This window comes from Dreissena polymorpha, chromosome 4 (assembly GCF_020536995.1).
Source record: "Dreissena polymorpha isolate Duluth1 chromosome 4, UMN_Dpol_1.0, whole genome shotgun sequence".
NCBI classification, from domain to species: Eukaryota; Metazoa; Mollusca; class Bivalvia; order Myida; family Dreissenidae; genus Dreissena; species Dreissena polymorpha.
The window spans coordinates 71196786-71219194 of record NC_068358.1 but is presented as its reverse complement, the minus strand read 5'-3'; the positions used below and the strand labels follow the sequence as shown (position 1 = coordinate 71219194).

Genomic DNA, 22409 nt, shown 5'->3' with positions numbered 1-22409 from the left:
CCGCCATCTTGTTTTTTAAAGTAGTTCCAAATCCAATATGACGGCCGCCTACCAATCGTGATACATCGGCTATCTCGGATTCCTCCGTAAGATAGGCCTCGTGGCCAACGGTCGCCATATTGCCTTGTATTACTACTTTACTACCCAAAAGGTTGTCAGTCTATTGTTATGAGGCTGTATACGATGCGCGTTGAACTAGCGCCAAACTTTTTACCGAAACTTTGATATTAAGAGCACTATTAACGTTCATTTGTGTTGCATTTTGACCTATTATCCAAGTGATTTACTTTTCCATTATTATTTAATCACCCTATCATCCAATTTTTAAGATGAAATTACGGTGTTTACAAAACCAACCAAACCGAAAGTGAAACTGGATGCATTACGTTTCGCGATGTAAACATTAAATATTTGTTCATATTTGAGGAAGCGAATCGATAATAGACGTTGGAATATGTATGCAATACAGACTATATTGCCGATTGTAGTACTGGCTAAAAAATACCCTTTATGACAGGTTATGTATAGAACGTTAATCAAATAGTGACCATAAATCACTACAAATGTCTGGGTTGTTCATTAACCCATTTATGCCCAGTGGACTCTCCCATCCTTCTAAATTGGATCAATTTATTTCCAAAAGTAGGGGTGTCTGGTATATTTATTTCTATATTTCGAATATTTCTTACAGAAATTTCTTTAAGCAAACAGCGCAGACCCAGATGAGACGCCGCATTATGCGGCGTCTCATCTGGGTCTACGCTGTTTGCAATGTCCTTTTTTCAGGACGCTAGGCATGAATGGGTTAATATAATTAATGCACGTTTCTGATCTAATTGCCTGTATCTAGTTGTAATTAACATGATATTGATAAAATTAAAACGTTTTTTTCATAAATTAACATTACATTTTTTTATTTTTATCATTTAGGGAATATATAATTGTATCATTATCATCATTAAATATTCTGAAAATGATCTAAATTATCATGATTACTTTAAAGTAGAATTTTTAAATTTTACTCATTGTTTTTAATGAATTTGCACATTTGCTTGATTCAAAATAAAATGTATTTATAAGGGTTTCAGTTGTTAGTTTTAACCCATTTTTAGTTCGATTTTTAAAGTTCTAACTACGTACATGTATGTGAAATGCTCTTGAGTTCGTTTCCTGGGCCTAGAACCAGTACTTGGGTGTCTCTTGCAGATTTCTTAAGAATGCTCCCACACTGGGGATCAAACCAGTGATCTCCAGATCATTAGGTGGACACCACATCCATTACACATCAGCGACCTTTAATTAGTAAATTACTTTAGTATTGCAGCATTATATAATGTAATGTTGCTACATATTTTTGGAAAATGATTAATGTGCAGTACTAAATAAATCTAAATGCATACAATTTTAATTGTGTATATTGTGTGATTATTAGTTACAAATTCCCTTTTTACAGGTATACTGGATTATGAAAGACTGATAAACATAAAATTGACAACTCATCTCCCCAACGATACTTTTTGTGGCTCATTCTCGGACAAACCCATAGTCAGTGAGAAAACTACAGTGTAAAAAGACCACTTGATTGTGACAATTATGGCTGACCAAGCAAATGTTATCATTTAAAATAAAGAAAACTTCCAGTTCAATATACATTTTATACCAATTATGACATTGGCCAACACAGAAAATAATTATAAGGTTGATTTTCTCAAAATTGACTGTTACAATTGGATACTGTTTTAAGCTTCACTCTACTTTGTCTGAAAATAAAAGTCCTAAATGATGTAATAGAAACATACATATTTAATTTTTAGTTTTACAAGGATATATATATATATACATATATTATAATATCTTTTTATCGATGGTCAATCAATTTAAGTTTAACTAATATATACATTGTACATTTTATACATGTGTATGCTTTGATTTTTTTTCTATTGAAGCCAAATTTATATCCTATTAGATAGATAGATAATATCACAGCAGTATTCCTAGTTTGTCTGCAAGTACTGCAGAAATCATGGATTATTATTTTACTGAGTCAGCCTTAATCTTTATATTATAATTGTTAAAACAGATTAAGATGTGCATTATACAATTGAGGATGCATCAAGATTAAAAAATGGTACATGTATAAATTAATAAAGAATCAATAACAATCAGAAACTGTGCATTTTTTTTCAGTATTGTGTGAAAGGATTTGAAGTAATTATGTGTTTTTGAAATATGATTGATGTGAATTTGAATAAATATATAAAATTTAGTGATTTTCTCAGACAAAACTGTTAATTACATACTCAAGTATTCAGAATGTATTATTGTAATATTCATTCGAATTTTTTAGTACAAAAAGCACTTTTCCCTGGCATTTGTATTTATAGTAATTGCATATTTTATAATTCTGACAGCATTTATAAACTGTGTTCATGCAAGCATGAAACCGGTTTAATTTTTTGAGTATTTAAACAAGAGGGCCATGATGGCCCTGTATCGCTCCACTGCTGAAAAAAGGCTGAAACAAATTTCTCTGCATGTGCAAATACTTAAATATAGGCCCTATTTAAGCACATGTACACTTTTGTGACCTTCTGGGCTGGGTCAAATTTAACCCCTGGGGCATAATTTGAGCAAATTTTGTACAGAACTACTATATCTCACTACTTACAAAATGTGGTAGCCCTAGGTCCTAGAGTTAAGGACAAAAATATTTTTAAAGTTTTCACAAAATAAGCAAGATATAAGCGTATATAATGTTCAATTTTGTGACATGCGGGTCAGGATCAAATTTGACCCAAAGGGCATAATTTGAACAAACTTGGTAGAGGACTATAAGATGTTACTGCATACCAAATTTGGAAGCCATAGTCCAAATGGTTTTCGACAAGAAGATTTTTAAAGATTTCACAAAATAGGCGCTTTAAAAGCGTTTATTCAATTTTGTGACCCCCCCGGGCAGGGTTAAAATTGACCCCAGAGGCATTATTTGAACAAATTTGGTAGAGGTTTATTAGATGTCACTACATACCAAATTTGGTAGCCCTAGGCCCAATGGTTATGGACAACAAGATTTTTAAAGTTTTCACAAAATAGGCCCCATATAAGTGTATGTTCAGTTTTGTGACCCTGGGCAGGGTCAAATTTGACCCAAGGGGCATAATTTGAACAAACTTGGTAGAGAACTATAACATGTCACTACATACCAAATTTGGTAGCCCTATGCCTTATGGTTAAGGACAAGAAGAGTTTTAAAATTTTCACAAAATAGGCACTATATAAGCATATAATTGATTTTGTGGCCCCCGGGGCAGGGTCAAATTTGACCCCTGGGGCATAATTTGAACAAACTAAGTAGAGGACTATACAATGTCACTACATACCAAATTGTGTAGCCCTAGGCCTAATGGTTATGGACAAGATTTTTTTTAAGTTATCACAAAATAGGCATTATATAAGCATATGTTCAATTTTGTGACCCCCGGGGCAGGGTCAAATTTGACCCAAGGGATTAAATTTGAACAAATTTGGTAGAGGACTATTAGATGTCACTATATACCAAATTTGATAGCCCTAGGCCGGATTGTTATGGACAAGAATTTTTTTGAAGTTTTCACAAAATAGGCCTTATATAAGCATATGTTCAATTTTGTGACCCTCGGGGCAGGGTCAAACTTGACCCCAGGGGCATAATTTGAACAAACTTGGTAGAGGACTATAAGATGCCACTACATACCAAATTTGGTAGCCCTAGGCCCAATGGTTATGGACGAGAAGATTTGTAAAGTTTTCACAAAATATACCCTATATAAGCATATGTTCAATTTTGTGACCCCTGGGGCAGGGTCAAATTTGACCCCAGGGGTATAATTTGAACAAATTTGGTAGAGGACTATTAGATGTCTCTACATACCAAATTTGATAGCCCTAGGCCCAATGGTTATGGACGGGAGATTTTGAAAGTTTTCACAAAATAGGCCTTATTTAAGCAAATTTTCAATTTTGTGACCCCCAGGGCAGAGTCAAATTTGACCCCAGGGGCATATTTTGAACAAATTTGAAAGAGGTTCACCCCAGGAACATTCCTAAGAAATTTCATCAGAATTGGACCAGTAGTTTAGGAGAAGATGTTTAAAGGAAAAGTTTATGCATGGATGCACGATGGACACAGGACCTTTGGCCAGTGGAGCTAAAAATCAAATTAAACATTTAGTTTTGATGTAAAATCAGTTTTTATATGCAAGTGTCTATTTCACTTATAAATTAAAACAGCATATTATTCATTATTGAAAATATTATTCCAAGCTTGATGTCATATTTCAACTTTGCATAGTGTAGTTAATTGAACATTGTATTGAACTGTATGGGCAGCTATATTTTTTAATTTATGTATGTTGTATTATACAAAATGCATTATTTCTACCACAAGTAGACCATATAAGGCCTACTGCTACTAAATAGGCACTGGTATGAATTTGACACGGTTTTTGATGCTCATACAAAACTTTAATTATTACTACACTTTAGTATATTAAATATTTTCAAGTTTTTGTTCAACATTTTTTGCAAAAGAAAAGAGTGTCTTAATGCATTTGAAAATATACTTAAAACAAACTAAAAATGCATTTTAACATACCTTTTTCCTGGTAAAGTGTATTTGGGATGATAAAAAATACACTTGAAGAGTATTAATGCTGGAAAAATGCAGAAAAAAATACATTTGTTTCTGTTAGAAGTGTATCTTGTCTGCATTTTTAAGTGTATTAAATGCACATCAAATGCAGATAAATACAATGCCAATACTGTTACATGTATTGTAATGGACATAAAATGCACTTGTTCTTGTAATTAAATGCTTTAGTGAATTGAAATAACCTTTTATAACGTTTTAACAATTAATAATACCTTTTTATATAAATTTTCTTTTGAAATGTGACACTTACATGATTTTTGCACCACTAGTAAGAGGTATAATTTGTGCTCATAATGCTTTATCATTACACTATATAATATCATTTGTTGTATGAAAATTGCCCGTAAAATTCATGTGAAAGCTCAAGAGATCAATAGCAGCGTGCTATACCCTGCTCCTTTTTACATGACTTGATGGTATTTAGTCCCCAATTCTACATGGCTAAGGGAAAATTAATGTGCAGATTTGACAAATAAGTCTTAACTGGGATCCAATAGGCAGACTTTCATATTACTTGTATTTAATTTAAATCATGATCTGAATTGGTCTTTGGCTAATCTTTGTTGGTCACAGTATTCAAATGAATTTTGTTCACTTTGTAGTGATTATATTTTCTATATTTATCAGACAACATCTTTCTTCAAAAGTTAAACATGATTGCTTGGTTAATTTAGAAACAAGATCAATGCATCATAACATAAAATGAAAATATGTGTAATAGTAAAAATGGCAGCAAAAAAGCACTAGATTATCTGCCTTAAATCTGAGACGATATGTTGATGTATTGGAATTTCTCATAAATAATGTGTTCCATAGTTGTATAATTGTATAGTCGCATGCATGAGTGGTGTCAATGTCACAATACCAATTAAAGCCTATAATTTACTAAAACAATTTGAAGTTTGATGTGTGTTTTTTTCAAGATCTGTTATGTATAATTATATATACATGTATATATATATTGTTGAAAAGTTAACATGCAATAAGTTTACTGAAATTAAGTGACAAATAGTTTTACTGATTTGGTTGGATGCATATATGCATATATATCATGGTTTGTGCAGAGGACAGTAGCAAAAACAAGAGCTGTCTCCGTAGGATGACATATGCCCCCGATAAACGCTTTAATAGAAGTTATGAGCATTTTTCAAAACCTAAACGCCGACCCTAAGTTCAAGGTCAAAGGGGTCAAAATTTGTGTGTGTATGGGAAGGCCTTGTCCATATACACATGCATACCAAATATGAATGTTACATCTGAAGCGACATAGAAGTTATGAGCATTTTTTCGAATCCTAAATGCAAAGTGTGATGGATAGACAGACGGACAGTGCGATCACTATATGCCCTCCTTTGGGGGCATAAAAATGTGTTTCACATTGTTTTGGTAAATTAGTAATGTAGTTAAAAGAACAGAATCATCAATTATGAAGTTATTGATTATAAAGTGTTGCTGGCATATTTGATGCATTCATCTAGCTATAAGAAGGTCCCTGTTTTATCCCCACTGGCACCGAGTGAGGGTTCTCAAAATCTTTAAACAATATGAATAACTACATATAGGGTCAAGAGCCTTGTTGATATGGGGGCTAAACACCTGAAATCAAAGCGACCCAGGTTAAAGTCCGAGGCCAAATAAATAAACCAGAGGCCGCATGAGCCTGCTATACTCTGAACAAGTATTGTTTCTTCTCAGAAAACTGGCTTAAGTGTCTTACTAAGCTTTAGACTTTGAGTTTCAGTGCAATCAATCTAAAATAAATTGGTCAAATTAAATAATAATTTGTAAAAAATAAACATTCTGCACAAATTCAATTTTTTACTTTACCTGTGTGCATGAATCATTTCAGTCTTGATGGTTAGTGAACTATGTCAAAAGCACCATATCTATGAAACACTTGTATTTTGAATAGTGCAATGTTCCACAGAAATGATGCTGATGATAATTCTACACGATGATGATTTTTTTTATATATTTCTAAATTCCATTTCCACCAACAATTCGGTTATTCCACTACCAGTTCACATGCTTCATACACAGTTGAAAATAACACTATTTCACTCAACAACCGTGACACATGTACTCAATTTTTCAACTTTTCGCAATTAAAATTGTCTTCTACTGTTATTGTTGTTGTTGTACTTTTTAAAGTAGTTCGAAAGATGGCGACCATTAACCCAGAGATTGATTTATGAAATAAATCGTCTGCTGATCCAGAGTGGGCCGCCTACGTACATCAGAGAGACGGTGTGGTGTAGCCCACTGTCCGATGCGTTCAGATTGTAGAGGCGTTAGACATATCCTTCCACCAAATACACCCGAGAGACGATCGCCGATATGGCGGAATTGTCCGAGGAGTCCCGATTGGAAAAAAACATCGTTGGAATAATCTCCCCTTTTGATTGCACACGAGCTTTCAAACGGTTGAGATCCGGTATTGTATACGTTTGTGACATTGTTTTGAGATCAAGAAGTCATTTCGGCGCTTATATATTTCAGTTTTGTTTTTGAACTTGCAATAGCTATCTTTCAATTGTGATTTGGTGTATTTCGACGTTGTAAAGTGTATAATTCAAAGTGGCATTCATTTTCGCGACCAAGTCCTAGTAACTCGGTGTGAGTGAACGAAGGATTTGTGTTTACTTTTCATCTTAAGTTCAACTGTGCGTTTTATTACCCATTTTGTGATCTATTAAAAACACGTGCTTCGCGCATTTGGACACTTACAGTGTGTTTTACACTAGTGCAATAATTGACGCTTTTGATGTGTTTATAGTGACTGTGTGATATTTGCATTGAATGAACACTTACCAGTGGATTGCAATTTTGAGTGACACTTTAATACTAATTATTAAAAAACAGGTGCTTCGCGCATTTGGACACATTCAGTGTGTTACACACTCGTGCAATAATTGACACTTTTGACATGTTCATAGTGATATTTGCACTGAACACTGACCAGTGTATTGCAATTTTGACACTTATTGATTATTGAAAACTAGTGCTTTTTAACTTGTGTGACCTTTATTTTTATTAAAGCGTGATTGATCTGTTTTGTTTATATTCTTTTTGTGTAGTTAGATACACATAAGACAAGTTTAGTCGTCCTTATTAGTCTTGTTGCAATAGTATTGTTAAGGTAGTATTTGGGTTGTTAAGACTTGTCTTTTTATAATTAGTAGATTTATTACACAGGCTCTTTTGAACAGGATGCAGTGTTGTGTCAGGAAGCATTTTCCTTTTATTTTTTCAGGTGCCCAAGACAGGAGAAAAGTGAACCGTATTGCTGGGGACTCCAATGCTCATCGGATTAAGGATATTCTTCCTGATGATATAGCTGTCAAATGCCTGCCAATCTCTGATGAGAATATGTAATGACAATGGTATAGAACAGTAATTACAGTTTCAGGTTTGTTTCTATTAATGGTATCACATGTACACATTTTTCTAAACGTTAAAACGAAATGATTAATGAAATAAACAAAAGGTTACCGTTTAAACGGTATCCATATGTCAGTTATAAAAGCGTCATTGACATCGCATTTCCAAACTGAAAGTAATGATTATTTCCAGAAGTTATATTCAGATCATAACCCATTTGGGCAATGACGTCATATTAAAACCAACTGTTCTTGCCATTGTTGAGTCATTGGGTACACATTTTCTACTTACATGCCGTAGTATTTTATAACAAAGACAAATAAATATTGATCCCACATTTCTTCAATAAGACTACACCTGTGTAAAATTTTTATTGTTTTCTACCTAACAAGATGTACATAAAAACGAGTATCTGTTTATTAAATTAAAAATGAATGCGGATGAATAAATGTCGGAAAAAAATTCCTCATGCACGTTGTGCTGACGCGCGTCAAATGTTCAAGACAATTCGGGGAATGATCATGCAACAAATAGCTGGAAAATTTTCCCGAGCACTTTGTGCCGACGTGTGTCAAATATTCAAGCCGTCTAGGTAGTACATGGTGTTTTGTTATGTTTACGCTGTTGTGAATAAGGGCCATCTGGCACACATGATACAAATGTATACCAGTCTATTTTTAACAGCTTTTTAGCCGGATTTTTTTCGAAAAAATCTCGGCTTATAGATTGATGTTGTCGGGCGGGAGGGGGGGCGGGCGGGCGGGGGGGCGGGCGGGGTGGCGGCGTGCTCGAAAATGTTAAAGTTCTTATTTCATGGTATAACTTTGGTATGCTTGGAGTCTTCAAACTTGACATGAAGGTTGGCCAGGATTAACAGATGACCACTGGTCATTTCAAGGTCATTCATTTGAAGGTCAAGGTCACTGTGACCTTCAATATAAAAAATGTTAAAGTTGTTATAACTTTGGTATGCTTGGACCTAGAGTCTTGAAACTTGACATGAAGGTTGGCCATAACTAGTTAGTAACCACTGGTCATTTCAAGGTCATTCATTTGAAGGTCAAGGTCACTGTGACCTTGAATGTAAAAATGTTAAAGTTCTTATTTCATGGTATAACTTTGGTATGCTTGGACCTAGAGTCTTCAAACTTGACATGAAGGTTGGCCAGGATTAACAGATGACCACTGGTCATTTCAAGGTCATTCATTTGAAGGTGAAGGTCACTGTGACCTTCAATATAAAAATGTTAAAGTTGTTATAACTTTGGTATGCTTGGACCTAGAGTCTTGAAACTTGACATGAAGGTTGGCCAGAACTAGTAAGTAACCACTGGACATTTCAAGGTCATTCATTTGAAGGTCAAGGTCACTGTGACCTTGAATGTAAAAATGTTAAAGTTCTTATTTCATGTTATAACTTTGGTATGCTTGTACCTAGAGTCTTCAAACTTGAAATAAAGATTGGCCAGTACTAGAAGATGACCACTGGTCATTTCAATGTCATTCATTTGAAGGTCAAGGTCACTGTGACCTTAAATGTTAAAATGTTAAAATTGTTATAACTTTGGTATGCTTGGACATAGAGTCTTCAAACTTGACATGAAGGTTTGCAAGCACACTTAGATGACCACTGGTCATTTCAAGGTCATTCATTCTAAGGTCAAGGTCACTGTGACCTTGAATGTAAAAATGTTAAAGTTCTTATAACTTTGGTAGGTAAAAATACTGAAAGCAAAACAATAAATAGTATTATTTCATCTAAGTTTATTTTGTTACATTTGATAATGAAATTGATGGAAACTTCAAACAATATGTTACTAATTTGCTAATAAAAAAATTGAGATCAAACTTTCCTAATTGTCAATTCAAGTTCATATTTGTGACCTTAAATGTTATTGTTGTTCATGTATATGCATGCATTCAAAACATAACACAAGGTTTGCTCATGCCTTGAAAAGTACTTACATTTCATTTTGACCTTTGAACAATATTTCAGTAATTTAAGTATTGCATTGACAAAAACACGAAAGGTACTTTCCTGTCATTTAAATAAAAAATCCGGCTTCAATGCGGTCATCTCCGACCGCGGAACTCTTGTAATAAGTTTTGCAACATTGTAACGTAATGAACTAAAATGGATTATGTTGATATCAACAGTCGTTTAAATGTTTACTGTTTTTGTAAACATTTTTGAGAAAACACGAAATGCCACCATTTAACCGTGATACTCATAGTTTCTATAAATGATGTAATTATTTCATTTCTTTATACTTAAACAGTTCAAATGTCAAGTCCTAAGCTTCGTATGATTACAGTATTTGTCATCAATATAAAGTTAAACTTATTATGCTGATGTGCAATGATTGGCATCATTGCGTTTTCTAACTAATTTGCATGGTTATATATTTTATTTAAGCGTGTGGAATATTTTACAGATTGTAGGGAATTGTAATTGCAAACTTTTCATTTTAATCTTGAGGCAAAGCATGAATTTTCCTTGTGTATTCATTCATGTATATTTGTGATTTATTTACACAGACATTCGCCAACTCTGTTTTCAAAGGTGCCAAATTTTCTTGTGATCGTTTTCGCCATGCATTGTTGAGAGACTTGCAGAAGATGGATGTTCAACAGCTGTATCATCATCTAGGCTCAAATGACATTCTTACGAATGAAGCGGTGTTTTACCGGTACATATACAATTATAAAAAAAAGCTTTGATATTTAAATTTAATGTAGTTGTTTCCCATAACTATATAAATTTGCAAAACTAACATTTTACATGGTTTATTCCTCAATGAGTCATGGAAACTTGCAATCATTTTAGAAGTGTTATCTAGTTTCTAATTTATAAATAAAGCATTTCACAATATTTTCTATTATCCATGTTAATTTGACATTTTATGCTCCCCGAAAAAATTTGGGGGGAAGCATATAGTCGCCGCTTCGTCAGTCCGTCTGTCCGTCCGTGAACAATTTTTTTTTCGGGCTATTTCTCAGCAACTAAAGGCCGGAATTCAATGAAACTTAATGGGAAGCATCACTACCAAGAGGAGATGTGCATATTATCAGCGGGTTCTGGTCGGATGATTTTTCACAGAGTTATGGCCCTTTGAAATTTTCCATTGTACATATAGAGCAATTCTTGTCCGAGCAATTTCTCAGCAACTAATGACGGGAATTCAATGAAACTTTATGGGAAGCTTCACTACCAACAGGAGATGTGCATATTATCAGCCGGTTCTCGTCGGATGATTTTTCACAGAGTTATGGCCATTTGAAATTTTCCATTGTACATATAGAGCAATTCTTGTCCGAGCTATTTCTCAGCAACTTATTACATGAATTCAATGAAATTTTATGGGAAGCTTCACTACCAACAGGAGATGTGCATATTATAAGCCGGTTATGGTCGGATGATTTTTCACAGAGTTATGGCCCTTTGAAATTTTCTAATAACTGTACATATAGTGCAATTCTTGTCCGGGCTATTTCTCCCCAACTACTGACTGGAATACAATGAAGCTTTATGGGAAGCTTAACTACCTTGAGGAGATGCGCATGTTATTAGTGGGTTCTGGTTAGATGATTTATTTACAGAGTTATGGCCCTTTGAAATTTTTAAGTTACTAAACCATCCATTGTATTATTTTGTCCAAAGTTATGCCCCTCAAGACGTTTCCTTTTATCTGAATATATAGTGCAATATTGTGACAAAAAAACCTTTGTGGAGCATCACCCGTCTCAAACGGTTTCTTGTTTCATTATTTGCTGTCTACAATTAATTTTACATGAAATAGCAAATGTTTTATTTATGCGCATAATATTAACAATATAATTATACATATTTGTTTATGTAACTATTTTGATTGGTAAGTCAGTCTGCAAAGAAAAAGAACACATTTGTATATATTTTACTCCAAATTTTTTATGCCCCCTTCGAAGAAAAGAGGGTATATAGTTTTCGCACTGTCTGTCTGTCTGTCACACTTTTCTTGTCCGCTCTCTAATTCAAATAGTTTTCATCTGATCTTTACCAAACTTGGTCAGAAGTTGTATCTAGGCAATATCTAGATCAAGCTCGAATATGGGCCATGCCGGGTCAAAAACTAGACCATGGGGTCACTTAGTGCATTTTAAGGTTTAAGCATGGTGTCTGCTCTCTAATTGAAGTAGTTTTCATCTGATCTTTACCAAACTTGGTCAGAAGTTGTATCAAGACAACATCTAGGTCATGTTCGAATATGGGTCATGCCGGGTCAAAAACTAGGTCACAGGGTCACTTAGTGCATTTCAAGGATTAAGTATGGTGTCCGCTCTCTAGTTTGGGACTTATTTTGCATTTCTAAATTAACGTTTTTTATGCCGCCGAAGGAGGGCATATAGTGATCGCACTGTCCTTCCGTCTGTTTATCTGATGTCTGTCTGTCCGTCCGTCACACTTTGTGTTTAGGTTTCGAAAAATGCTCATAACTTCTTTTGTCGCTTCAGATGTAACATTCATATTTAATATGCATGTGTACATGGACAAGGCCTTTCCATACGCACAAAAATTTTTACCCCATGACCTTGACCTTAGGGTCCGTGTTTAGGGTTCAAAAAATGCATTCAGATTTCGAAAAATGCTCATAATTTCTATCAAAGCATTTATTGGGGGCATACGTCATCTTATGGAGACAGATCTTGTTTAACAATTTAATTGAAAATAATATGTTGTCAACATGAAGTGTATATATGCAAGATCACATTCCCAGTGACAACAACTCTTTAATTGTTGACTGTATTTTAGCTGAACTATTATATATGAAATATATATAGTGGAGCTATCCTACTCACCCCGGCGTTGGCGTTTCCGTGAGCGTGCAAATGTTAAAGTTTGCGTACTACTTCAAATATTTTCAATGTCCATTGACATATTGCTTTTATATTTTGCATACTTGTTTACCAACATGATCCCAACCTATAAACAAAAGAAGACCACTGTATCAAGCATTTTGACAGAATTATTGCCCCTTTTATACTTAGAATATGCATATTATTGATAAATCTATGTTAAATTGTGCGTACTACCCCAAATATTTCCTATGTCCTTTAACATATTGCTTTGTTATATTGCATACTTGTTAACCAACATGACCTTTAACCTACAAACAAGAGGAGACCACTTAATCAAGCATTTTGATAGAATTACGGCCCCTTTTATACTCAGAATATGCATATCATTGATAAATCTATGTTAAAGTTTGCGTACTACCCCAAATATTTCCTATGTCCTTTGACATATTGCTATTATATTTTGCATACTTGTTTACCAACATTACCCCAACCTATAAACAAGATTAGACCACTGAATCAAGCATTTTAATAGAATTATGGCCCCTTTTTTACTTTGAGAATTGGACATTTTGCTTAAATTCACATAACTTCTTTATTTATGATAAGATTTTATTAATACTTTGACAAAACAACACTTACCTGAATACCACAATGGATTCCACCCGTGCAATACCAGTGCTCCAGCTAGGCCTAAATCGAAGGGCGCCCCGCCCTGCCCTCCCGAACCTCCGCCCTGGCCTTCCTAGGGCCCCCCCTGCCCTTAATTTTTTTTTTTTTTTTTTTTTTTTTACATATGATGATTAATAAATCTCTTATTAAAATACATTGTAATTAATTTATTCCTCATTGTAGTAATTAAATTTGAATTGTTTAATGACGAATGGGAATAATTTATTCTTACAATTATTGATAACACATAAATTAACATGCATGAGGAAGCATTCTAGAAACGCCCGCGCGCTCGAAAGTGCCCTTTTGACAAAATACTGCGCGTCCAAAGTGCCCTTTTGACAAAAAGTCCCCCTGCCCTTTTTAAATCCTAGCTGCAGCACTGCAATACCCCACGCCCCAACCCAGAATCCCTGCCCCCCCCCCCCACCCCCCAAATTTTTTGTTTTCCTTTTTTTATTTTTGAAAGATCGTCAGATCGTCTAATAAATGACCACACCCCATGTTATACCCCCCTCTCAACCCCCCTACCCCCTCCCCAAATTTTTATTTTTTTTTCCTTTTTTTATTTTTGAAAGATCATCTAATAAATTATTGAATATGAACAATTTCCCCATGATGGCTTACGTTATACTGTCAAGCACTCGAATAGTCGAGGGCGCTGTCCTCTGACAGCTCTTGTTATCTATTTTTATTAATGAAAATGATTGTATTGAAATAATTTCAGAGATGTAGCTGACTTGTGCGATTTGGTGCATCAGGTCAGTCCAGACACTGAGGTTGTCTTTTGCAAAGTTTTCTGAATAAAATACATTGAATTTAGTGGTTTGATAAAAATAGAAAATGCCCAGAGCCAGTAGCACTGACACTTGCAGTGTGATATAAGAAATGGCAAAAATATTTTGAACCTTCTCCCATAACAGATATCTCCCTGTTAGCTAACAAACGTTTTTTTGACTGATAGTTCAGTCACATAAATGTGAGGGGACTGTCAGGATGGTTTTTTTTAAATAATAATTATTGATTAAGTGATAAGAAAATATTGAAATTGTGTTCATTGTTATTTGAACTAACTTTAAGAAAGTATTGAAATTGTGTACATTGTTATTTGAACTAACTTGCTTACATTACGTGCATTTTAAGGATTAAGTATGGTGTCCGCTCTCTAATTTAGGACTTATTTTGCATTTCTGGATTAACTTTTTTTATGCCGCCGAAGGAGGGCATATAGTGATCAAACTGTCCTTCTGTCTGTTTGTCTGATGTCTGTCTGTCCGTCACACTTTGTGTTTAGGTTTCGAAAAATGCTCATAACTTCTTTTGTCGCTTTAGATGTAACATTCATATTTGATATGCATGTGTATATGGACAAGGCCTTTCCATACGCACACAAATTTTTACCCCATGACCTTGACCTTAGGTCCGCGTTTAGGGTTCGAAAAATGCTCATAATTTCTATCAAAGCATTTATTGGGGGCAAACGTCATCCTACGGAGACAGCTCTTGTTTAACAATTTAATTGAAAATAATATATATGTTTTCTTATCTAAGTTAATGTCAAAGTTCTTGTTTAGTAGGTATTTATTGATTAAAATAAATGTTTAATATATTTTTATGTTTCACAAAGTTTTATATTTAAAGGAGGCGCACAATCGGTGTCCAGAATGCAGGGTTGTTTGCTCCAACGAAGACGCTTTGCTGAGCCACTTCTGCAGTCGCCACATCAAGCAACCAGAGACTGGAAAAGAGAGTAAAATTAAGCTGATAGGCTCACCAATGGTATGACTTTAAATCACTAACTTGTGTATGCTTGACAAGCATTTTATGTACAAATAAAGTAACAAAAAAAGGAGGTCAACACATGCACTTTCCCATATAAAGCTTTCTGTATCTTTTAGCAACTAATTACACGATTTTGTGTTGACATACTCAATATGATAGTTATAGCCCTATATAACTGGTATGTTCATTTTAGTTAATCTTTCTATTTTATTAAACCTGTTTGTTTTAGCTAGATTGCTTGAAAAACACAACCAGGATTATTTTTATGCCCCCGGATCGAAAGATTGGGGGTATATTGTTTTTGGCCTGTCTGTCATTGTATGTGTCCATGTGTGTGTGTGTGTGTGTGTCCCAAAACTTTAACCAAAACTTTAACCTTCATATTAACTTTTGCAATATTGAACATAGCAACTTGATTTTTAGCATGCATGTGTATCTCATGGAGCTGCACATTTTGAGTGGTGAAAGGTCAAAGTCAAGGTCATCCTTCAAGGTCAAAGGTCAAAAAAAATAATTCAAAAACTTTAACCAAAACTTTAACCTTCTTCATAACTTTTGCAATATTGAACGTAGCAACTTGGTATTTGGCATGCATGTGTATCTCATGGAGCTGCACATTTTGAGTGGTGAAAGATCAAGGTCATCCTTAAAGGTCAAAGGTAAAAAAAAAAAATAAAAGTGGCGCATTAGGGGGCATTGTGTTTCTGACAACCACATTTCTTGTTAGCATTGTCTTACCCCTGTTACATGTAATGTACATGTGGCTTATTAAATTGGAAACCATGGTTTGAATGAGAATAATTTGCAAAACATAGTTGAAAAAACATACATGTATACAAACTTAGTCATTACTGTTAGTATAATGAGCACCTCTATTTCTGAATATTTTGATTGGATGGTTATGGGCCTTTATGCGTGTGTCACATTTATGTATGTGAAAGTGTGTAATTAGACAAAAGAATTTATATATTTTTATTTTTTGGGTAACAATCACTTATTTTAGAGTTATTTATAAGTAAATCTTACAGATTGCATCTGCTAATCATGAACTCAACGAAGTCAGCTCAAGGAAGTGGAAGGCATGCTTGGAAAATAGAAGTTTCCATTATGAAGGCAAATTTTAGTATATTTCAAATTTGTAACCAAATGATCTTGAATGAAAATTTGATTGAACATTTGTTATCTGTCAAGAGAAACAGTTTGAAGTGAATGAATTAAGTATTGCCTATTGTCTATAAGTTAATTGTGTGACCTGAATCCTGTGAGGGATATTACTTATTTTTATACGCCGGTTTTGAAAAAACGGGACGTATTATAGTTTCACCCTTGGCGGGCGGCGGCGTCCATAACAGTGTCCACTCTCTAATTCAAATAGTTTTCATCTGATCTTCACCAAACTTGGTCAGAAGTTGTATCTAGACAATATCTAGGTCAAGTTTGAATATGGGTCATGCCAGGTAAAAAACTAGGTCACGGGGTCACTTAGTGCATTTGAAGGATTTAGCATTGGTGGCTCTCTAATTGGAGTAGTTTTCATCTGATCTTTACCAAATTTGGTCATAAGTTGTGTGTAAATGATATATAGGTCAAGTTCAAATATGGGTTATGCCGGGTCAAAAACTAGGTCGCGAGGTCACTTAGAGCATTTCATGCATTTCGCATGGTGTCTGCTCTCTAATTGAAGTAGTTTTCATCCAATCTTCACAAACTTTGGTCAGAAGTTTTATCTAGACAATATCTAAGTCAAGTTCAATTATGGGTCATGCCGGGTCAAAAACAAGGTCAGGGGTTCACTTAGTACATTTCAAGGATTAAGCATGGTGTCCGCTCTCAAATTGAAGTAGTTATCATCCGATCTTCACCAAATTTGGTCAGAAATTGTGTCAAAATGTTATCTAGGTCAAGTTCAAATATGGGTAACCCAGGTCAAAAACTAGGTCACGAGGTTACTTAGTGCATTTCAAGCATTTAGCACGGTGTCCACTCTCTTATTGAAGTAGTTTTCATCTGATCTTCAACAAATGTGGTCAGAAGTTGTATCTAGACAATATCTAGTTCAAGTTCAAATATGGGTCATGCTGGGTCAAAAACTAGTTCACAGGGTGCATTTCAAGGATTTAGCATGGTGTAAGCTCTTTAATTGAAAGAGTTTTCATCCGATCTTCACCAAATTTGGGCAGAAGTTGTGTCTTAATGATATCTAAGTCAAGTTCAGATATAGGTCATGCCGGGTTGAAAACTAGGTCACTTAGTGCATTTCCAGCGTTTAGCATGGTGTCCAAAACCTTCAAACGGGTGTATCTTGTGACAGTTTAGCACTCTTGTTTATTACATTAAAGCCACACACCTTGAAATGAAATACATGTTACTCAGTACATATAGATGCAATTTGAAAGTGTGCAAAATTGTCATTAAATCTATAGCCTAGTTAGCAAGTAATTTATTTTTTTATATTTTAAAACTGAATGTATGATTTGTATACGTACATGTTCAATTCGAGAAACACAATTATTTTTAAGTTTTAAAGCACAAGAAAGACGGATTTCTACCTTGCAACCACCAGATATATTCTAATTGGCAAAGATAAAATATGTTTCTTATTTATATCCAAATTTACTATGCCCGATATTTCATTTCAAGGTGTGTGGCTTTAAGGAATGTTTTTTAAATGGGTATATTACCAAGATCTGCACAGCCAGGGTGATATTAACCTTCAGATGTTAAAGCTTTCTAAGAATTTTAAGGCTTGCCTTTTATACTTGAAATGATAAATCATTAACATGTTTTGTTCTTTAGGAACATACAAACATTTCCCACCCACCATGTGGATCAAGATGTTTGGGCTGATGATTCTGGGTCGTATGTGTGGACAAGGTGGTCTTCATTACATCATGATGCAGCTGTGTATTCAACAACATGTTAACCTGTCCCAGCGGATGTTGATGCTCTTAAATGATGTTGAGAACAATCCAGGACCGGTACTTTATGACAAAATATACATCGTTTATTGAATAACTATATATATTTATTTTAACATTAAAGTGATTTTTTTCTTGCATTGTGTGCCTTTTGTTACTGAGAACTATTTTATCATATGTTGGTGATTGAAACCCAGGACCTGTAAGTGCTTCTTAATATTTGCAACAAATGACAAATCATGTTAAGTTTTTGAAACATCTGTTTTTTGTTCAGTTAAAGGACATATTGAACTCACTAATTGCTAAGTTAACTTAGATGCATCAAGTTTTTATTGATGATTTCTACTTTCTGTTGAATCATTATCCTTTCCAAAGCCAGAGAGATATAGTGTTGGCGTTTTCCATCGGTCAGTCTGTCAGTCCATCCATCTGTTTGTTACAAACATTTTAGGGCTTCATATCATGAATTTAATAAGATTTCAACATGGAAAAATAAGTGTATGCCATATTCATACAATAGTGCACATTTACTTGTTTTCTTTCTTTTTAGATTAGTTATTAACAGAAGAACAGAACAGTAACATACTTTTACTACATTAACAGAGGCTCTGATTAGATGTGTACCTGCGTAAAGTACTCATAGAAAATATCAATATATAGATAAATAAAACAAAAATAGAGTTAAACAAATCATGGTGAAATCCACAATACACACCAAGAGCTATTAGTAGGCTTATCTCCATTGACTTATTTCACAGTAAATCTCTTTTTTTTGCCTTTTCATTAACATTTCAATCAAAAATAACATTTGTGAAAAACTTAGTCAATGATTATAACTAAAGTTAAAAATGTGGACACTGTAAGTTAATTGACTTTGGCTTCCAATCTGCAGTTTACAAAGTTGCTTGTTATAGGAGTATTCGTGCAAATGGATATCCTGCAAGGAAGACTTCCACTCCATAGGACAGCAAGATGCACATATCATCTCTCATGTGGTTCAAGAGAAATGCTGTAGATGGGGAGACTGTACCAAAGTCCTGAGCTTTAATAGTCTTGAAATCCATGAACTTAAACATCTCTATGATGTGAGTTTAGCACTGTGTATGAACTGGTGTTGCTTCATTTTCTGCATATCTTTATCTCAGTCTCAGTTTTGATGGTCAAATACATATTGTCTGCCAGTTTTTTTCCCCCAATACTGCCGTTCATCGTTTGCTTGCATCAAGAGTTTTAAAAGAAATTAAAACTCATTCGTTTAGTTAGAATCTTATGAAAGACTTAAATGGCCATGTTTAATACAATTGTATAACAACATATACGAGCTAAAAAAATAGTTGGAATAATTAATGTATATATGAACATAACAAATTTACTTAAAATCATAGGTCTTGTTTTTGTCTGCCACTATAAGAACCAGAACATATTTCGGACATTCGAGGATTGACTTGCTGTGTTAGAGGATCATCAGGTGATGGAAGAAACCAGGCTTTTTTCGACTCAATGTTGATGAAACCTGATCGACATGCTCATCTTGGTTGAGTAAGCCTTGGTTGAGTGTGTCCAAAAAGTAGGTAACCTGGTGAAATCTTAGGAAAACATTGTAACCAGATCCAGGTTTATTTGACTGACAGACCGATGGACAGTGGGTCAACCGTAAATCCCTTCATGTGAAAACGGTAGGGACAAAATAAATATCACATTGCTCTTCTGAGTTCATTTGTAAACCAAGTTTTATCACAAAATTAAAATGGTCAATGTATTATTTTGTGTATTTAAAAATTATGTGAATATTAAGTTTCATGAAATCTTACTGAGTTTTCTCAATTTTAGCTACTATTCGGACATGGACTGACGGACAAATGGGCAACAATGTCGCAATTTGTATACCAAGTTTTATAAGAATTGTTTCATAAAAGTAACCAATGTATGTTCTATGTCAAGGTAACTACTAGGATGAAATACACAAAAAGATTTTGGTTCACAATAGGGTAGGCTCCGCGTGCCGTCAACCGGGCAACAGCTTTTGTCATTTAACATTTGTGTTTTAATGGCATAAGCTGGCAGATACCCTTTAACTTTAACGATGTTTTCCGATAATTTCTCGGAAAATACAATCTAGCAATTTTGATTTAATTTAGATTACTAAAAATTAATATTATATTTATGCCCCCCTTGGAAGAAGAGGGGTATATTGTTTTGCACATGTCAGTTGGTTGGTCCACCAGATGGTTCCCTGATGATAACTCAAGAACGCTTTGGCCTAGGATCATGAAACTTCATAGGTTTATTGATCTCGAAATAGTAAAATGGTTTCCGGATGATAACTCAAGAACGCTTACGCCTAGGATCATGAAACTTCATAGGTACATTGATGATGACTCGCAGATGACCTCTATTGATTTTCAGGTCACTAAGTCAAATGTCAAGGTCACAGTGACTCGAAATAGAAAAATGGTTTCCGGATGATAACTCATAAATGCTTACGCCTAGCATCATAAAATAAAAAAATCATAGGTACATTGATAATGACTGGCAGATGACCCCCTTCATAGGTACATTGATAATGACTGGCAGAAGACCCCTATTGATTTTCAGGTCACTAGGTCAAAGATTAAGGTCATAGTGACTCAAAACAGTTTAATGGTTTCCTGTTGATAGCTCAAGAATACTTAGGTCTATGATCATGAAACTTCTCAAGTACATTGATCATGACTGGCAGATGACCCCTATTGATGTTCAGGTCACTAGGTCAAAAGTCAAGTTCACAGTGACAAAAACGTATTCACAATGGCTGCCACTACAACTGACAGCCCATAGGGGGGCATGCATGTTTTACAAACAGCCCTTGTTCTGTGTTAAAATTATGTACACGTCTGCGTTAAATAAATATGTTCACATTTGAAATAAAGCTAAAAATGTGTATTGTTGTTATTAGTAATTTGAACCGAATTGCTCTGTGGGAAGTAAAAGTACTTCAACCAGACCTTAATATGTGGGTAATTAAAGAGCACGAGAAAAGATGAAAATTAAGTTAGCTCAACCATTTTAAGCAATATTACTGGGTCACACTTTTTACGATGCGAAACCTGAAGGGTCCCTAGACTATGATGATTACTTACACGAGGAGTGTCCTATTCATTGCTGCCGCATGATCCTATCAGTAACGAATTAACGCTTGTATCGTTAAAGCAAGTCGTATATTCACGTTTATAAATATTTAAATAGAAAATAAAGGTTTAATTGTCGCATATCCACCGCATGATGTGTTGCTTTATAAAGTACACGTATATTCAAACCGAACAATTTTGTCCTTAGATAAAAATATACTACATGTGATCATATGTGGCCTCACAAGGCTTATTATGAATTTATTATATCGCAATGAGATGTAAATAGTTCATACATGCACAGTGTTCTTTCAACACAACCAAATCACACTTATAGTCGCGTCTTGCGAAAATAGGTCTTAATGCGTATGCGGCCAGCGTAAGTCAAACACGGTCTGCGCTATTTCGCAGTGATTGTTGTTAGGTCAAAAACGTGCATGAAGAAGTCCGGATTTCCGCAGTGATTTGGCCAATGCTGTGGGTGATTTATCTGAAATCAATAATTAAAATATTCTGATTCATTCATTCGGGTCTACAGGCGTGAAATTTCCCCATCATTTAATTGTTTGTTGATAAAGGGTATTTAATGTGAAAAGCTTGGTAAGACAGCTACGCCGAACAACCGAACTAGCATTCATTAATTTGATCAAAATATGCACACAGCAGAATGATTGTGTTTCTTACATGGCTTTTAGAAGAACAGACCATGCAGGCGAGCAGTGAACAATATGATTAGGTTTAGTTGCCCTAACCCTATATACCCTTGGTATGACTTGTGAGTGTTGAACTAATGTGCTACAGCATCACTTAAATACGAACATACGATAGTCAGGTATCCCCGCATAATGACATATAGAATATTACTGGGTAGATACCGCTTGGCAAACTTGAGCCTAAGATAGTCGGTTATACCCGCTTTGTGAAATTAGGAATATAACAGGTTTGATATAGCATTAACAGTACGTACTTGGGGGTTATAGGAAATACCCGCTATATGACTATCATGTATATAACTAAATGACGTCA

General features: G+C 34.6%; 1 protein-coding gene and 1 long non-coding RNA gene across 8 annotated transcripts in view; one reads left to right on the top strand and one right to left on the bottom strand.

Moving 5' to 3' along the window:
• Positions 1-7069: 7069 nt before the first annotated feature.
• Positions 7070-21196, top strand: LOC127879563 (uncharacterized). Of its 6 annotated transcripts, none has more exons than XM_052426500.1 (8): positions 7070-7124; positions 7944-8073; positions 10635-10761; positions 14304-14337; positions 15218-15355; positions 16387-16471; positions 18155-18336; positions 19191-21196. In XM_052426500.1, the coding sequence occupies exons 2-8, from the start codon at positions 8052-8054 to the stop codon at positions 19431-19433; spliced, it is 831 nt and encodes a 276-aa protein (XP_052282460.1). In that variant the 5' UTR covers positions 7070-7124; positions 7944-8051; the 3' UTR covers positions 19434-21196. The 6 variants fall into 6 exon arrangements, with proteins under 6 accessions (XP_052282460.1, XP_052282459.1, XP_052282463.1 ...); XM_052426499.1 differs by having other exon boundaries at positions 10610-10761; XM_052426503.1 differs by having other exon boundaries at positions 7944-8099.
• LOC127879565 (uncharacterized) overlaps positions 15029-22409 on the bottom strand; it is a 23693-nt gene continuing 16312 nt past the window's right edge. For both annotated transcript variants that reach the window (XR_008049151.1, XR_008049147.1), the window contains exon 5: positions 15029-15314. This is a non-coding gene — a long non-coding RNA (uncharacterized LOC127879565). The remainder of the gene's footprint in view (positions 15315-22409) is intronic.

What these genes read in the sequence shown, in the direction of transcription:
- LOC127879563 (XM_052426498.1), top strand. Translation starts at nt 10,583, where the DNA reads ATGTATATTTGTGATTTATTTACACAGACATTCGCCAACTCTGTTTTC. An exon ending in AATGAAGCGGTGTTTTACCG is followed by an intron (nt 10,762 to 14,303) that starts GTACATATACAA and finishes AAATAATTTCAG; the next exon opens with AGATGTAGCTGACTTGTGCG. An exon ending in TTGAGAACAATCCAGGACCG is followed by an intron (nt 18,337 to 19,190) that starts GTACTTTATGAC and finishes TGCTTGTTATAG; the next exon opens with GAGTATTCGTGCAAATGGAT.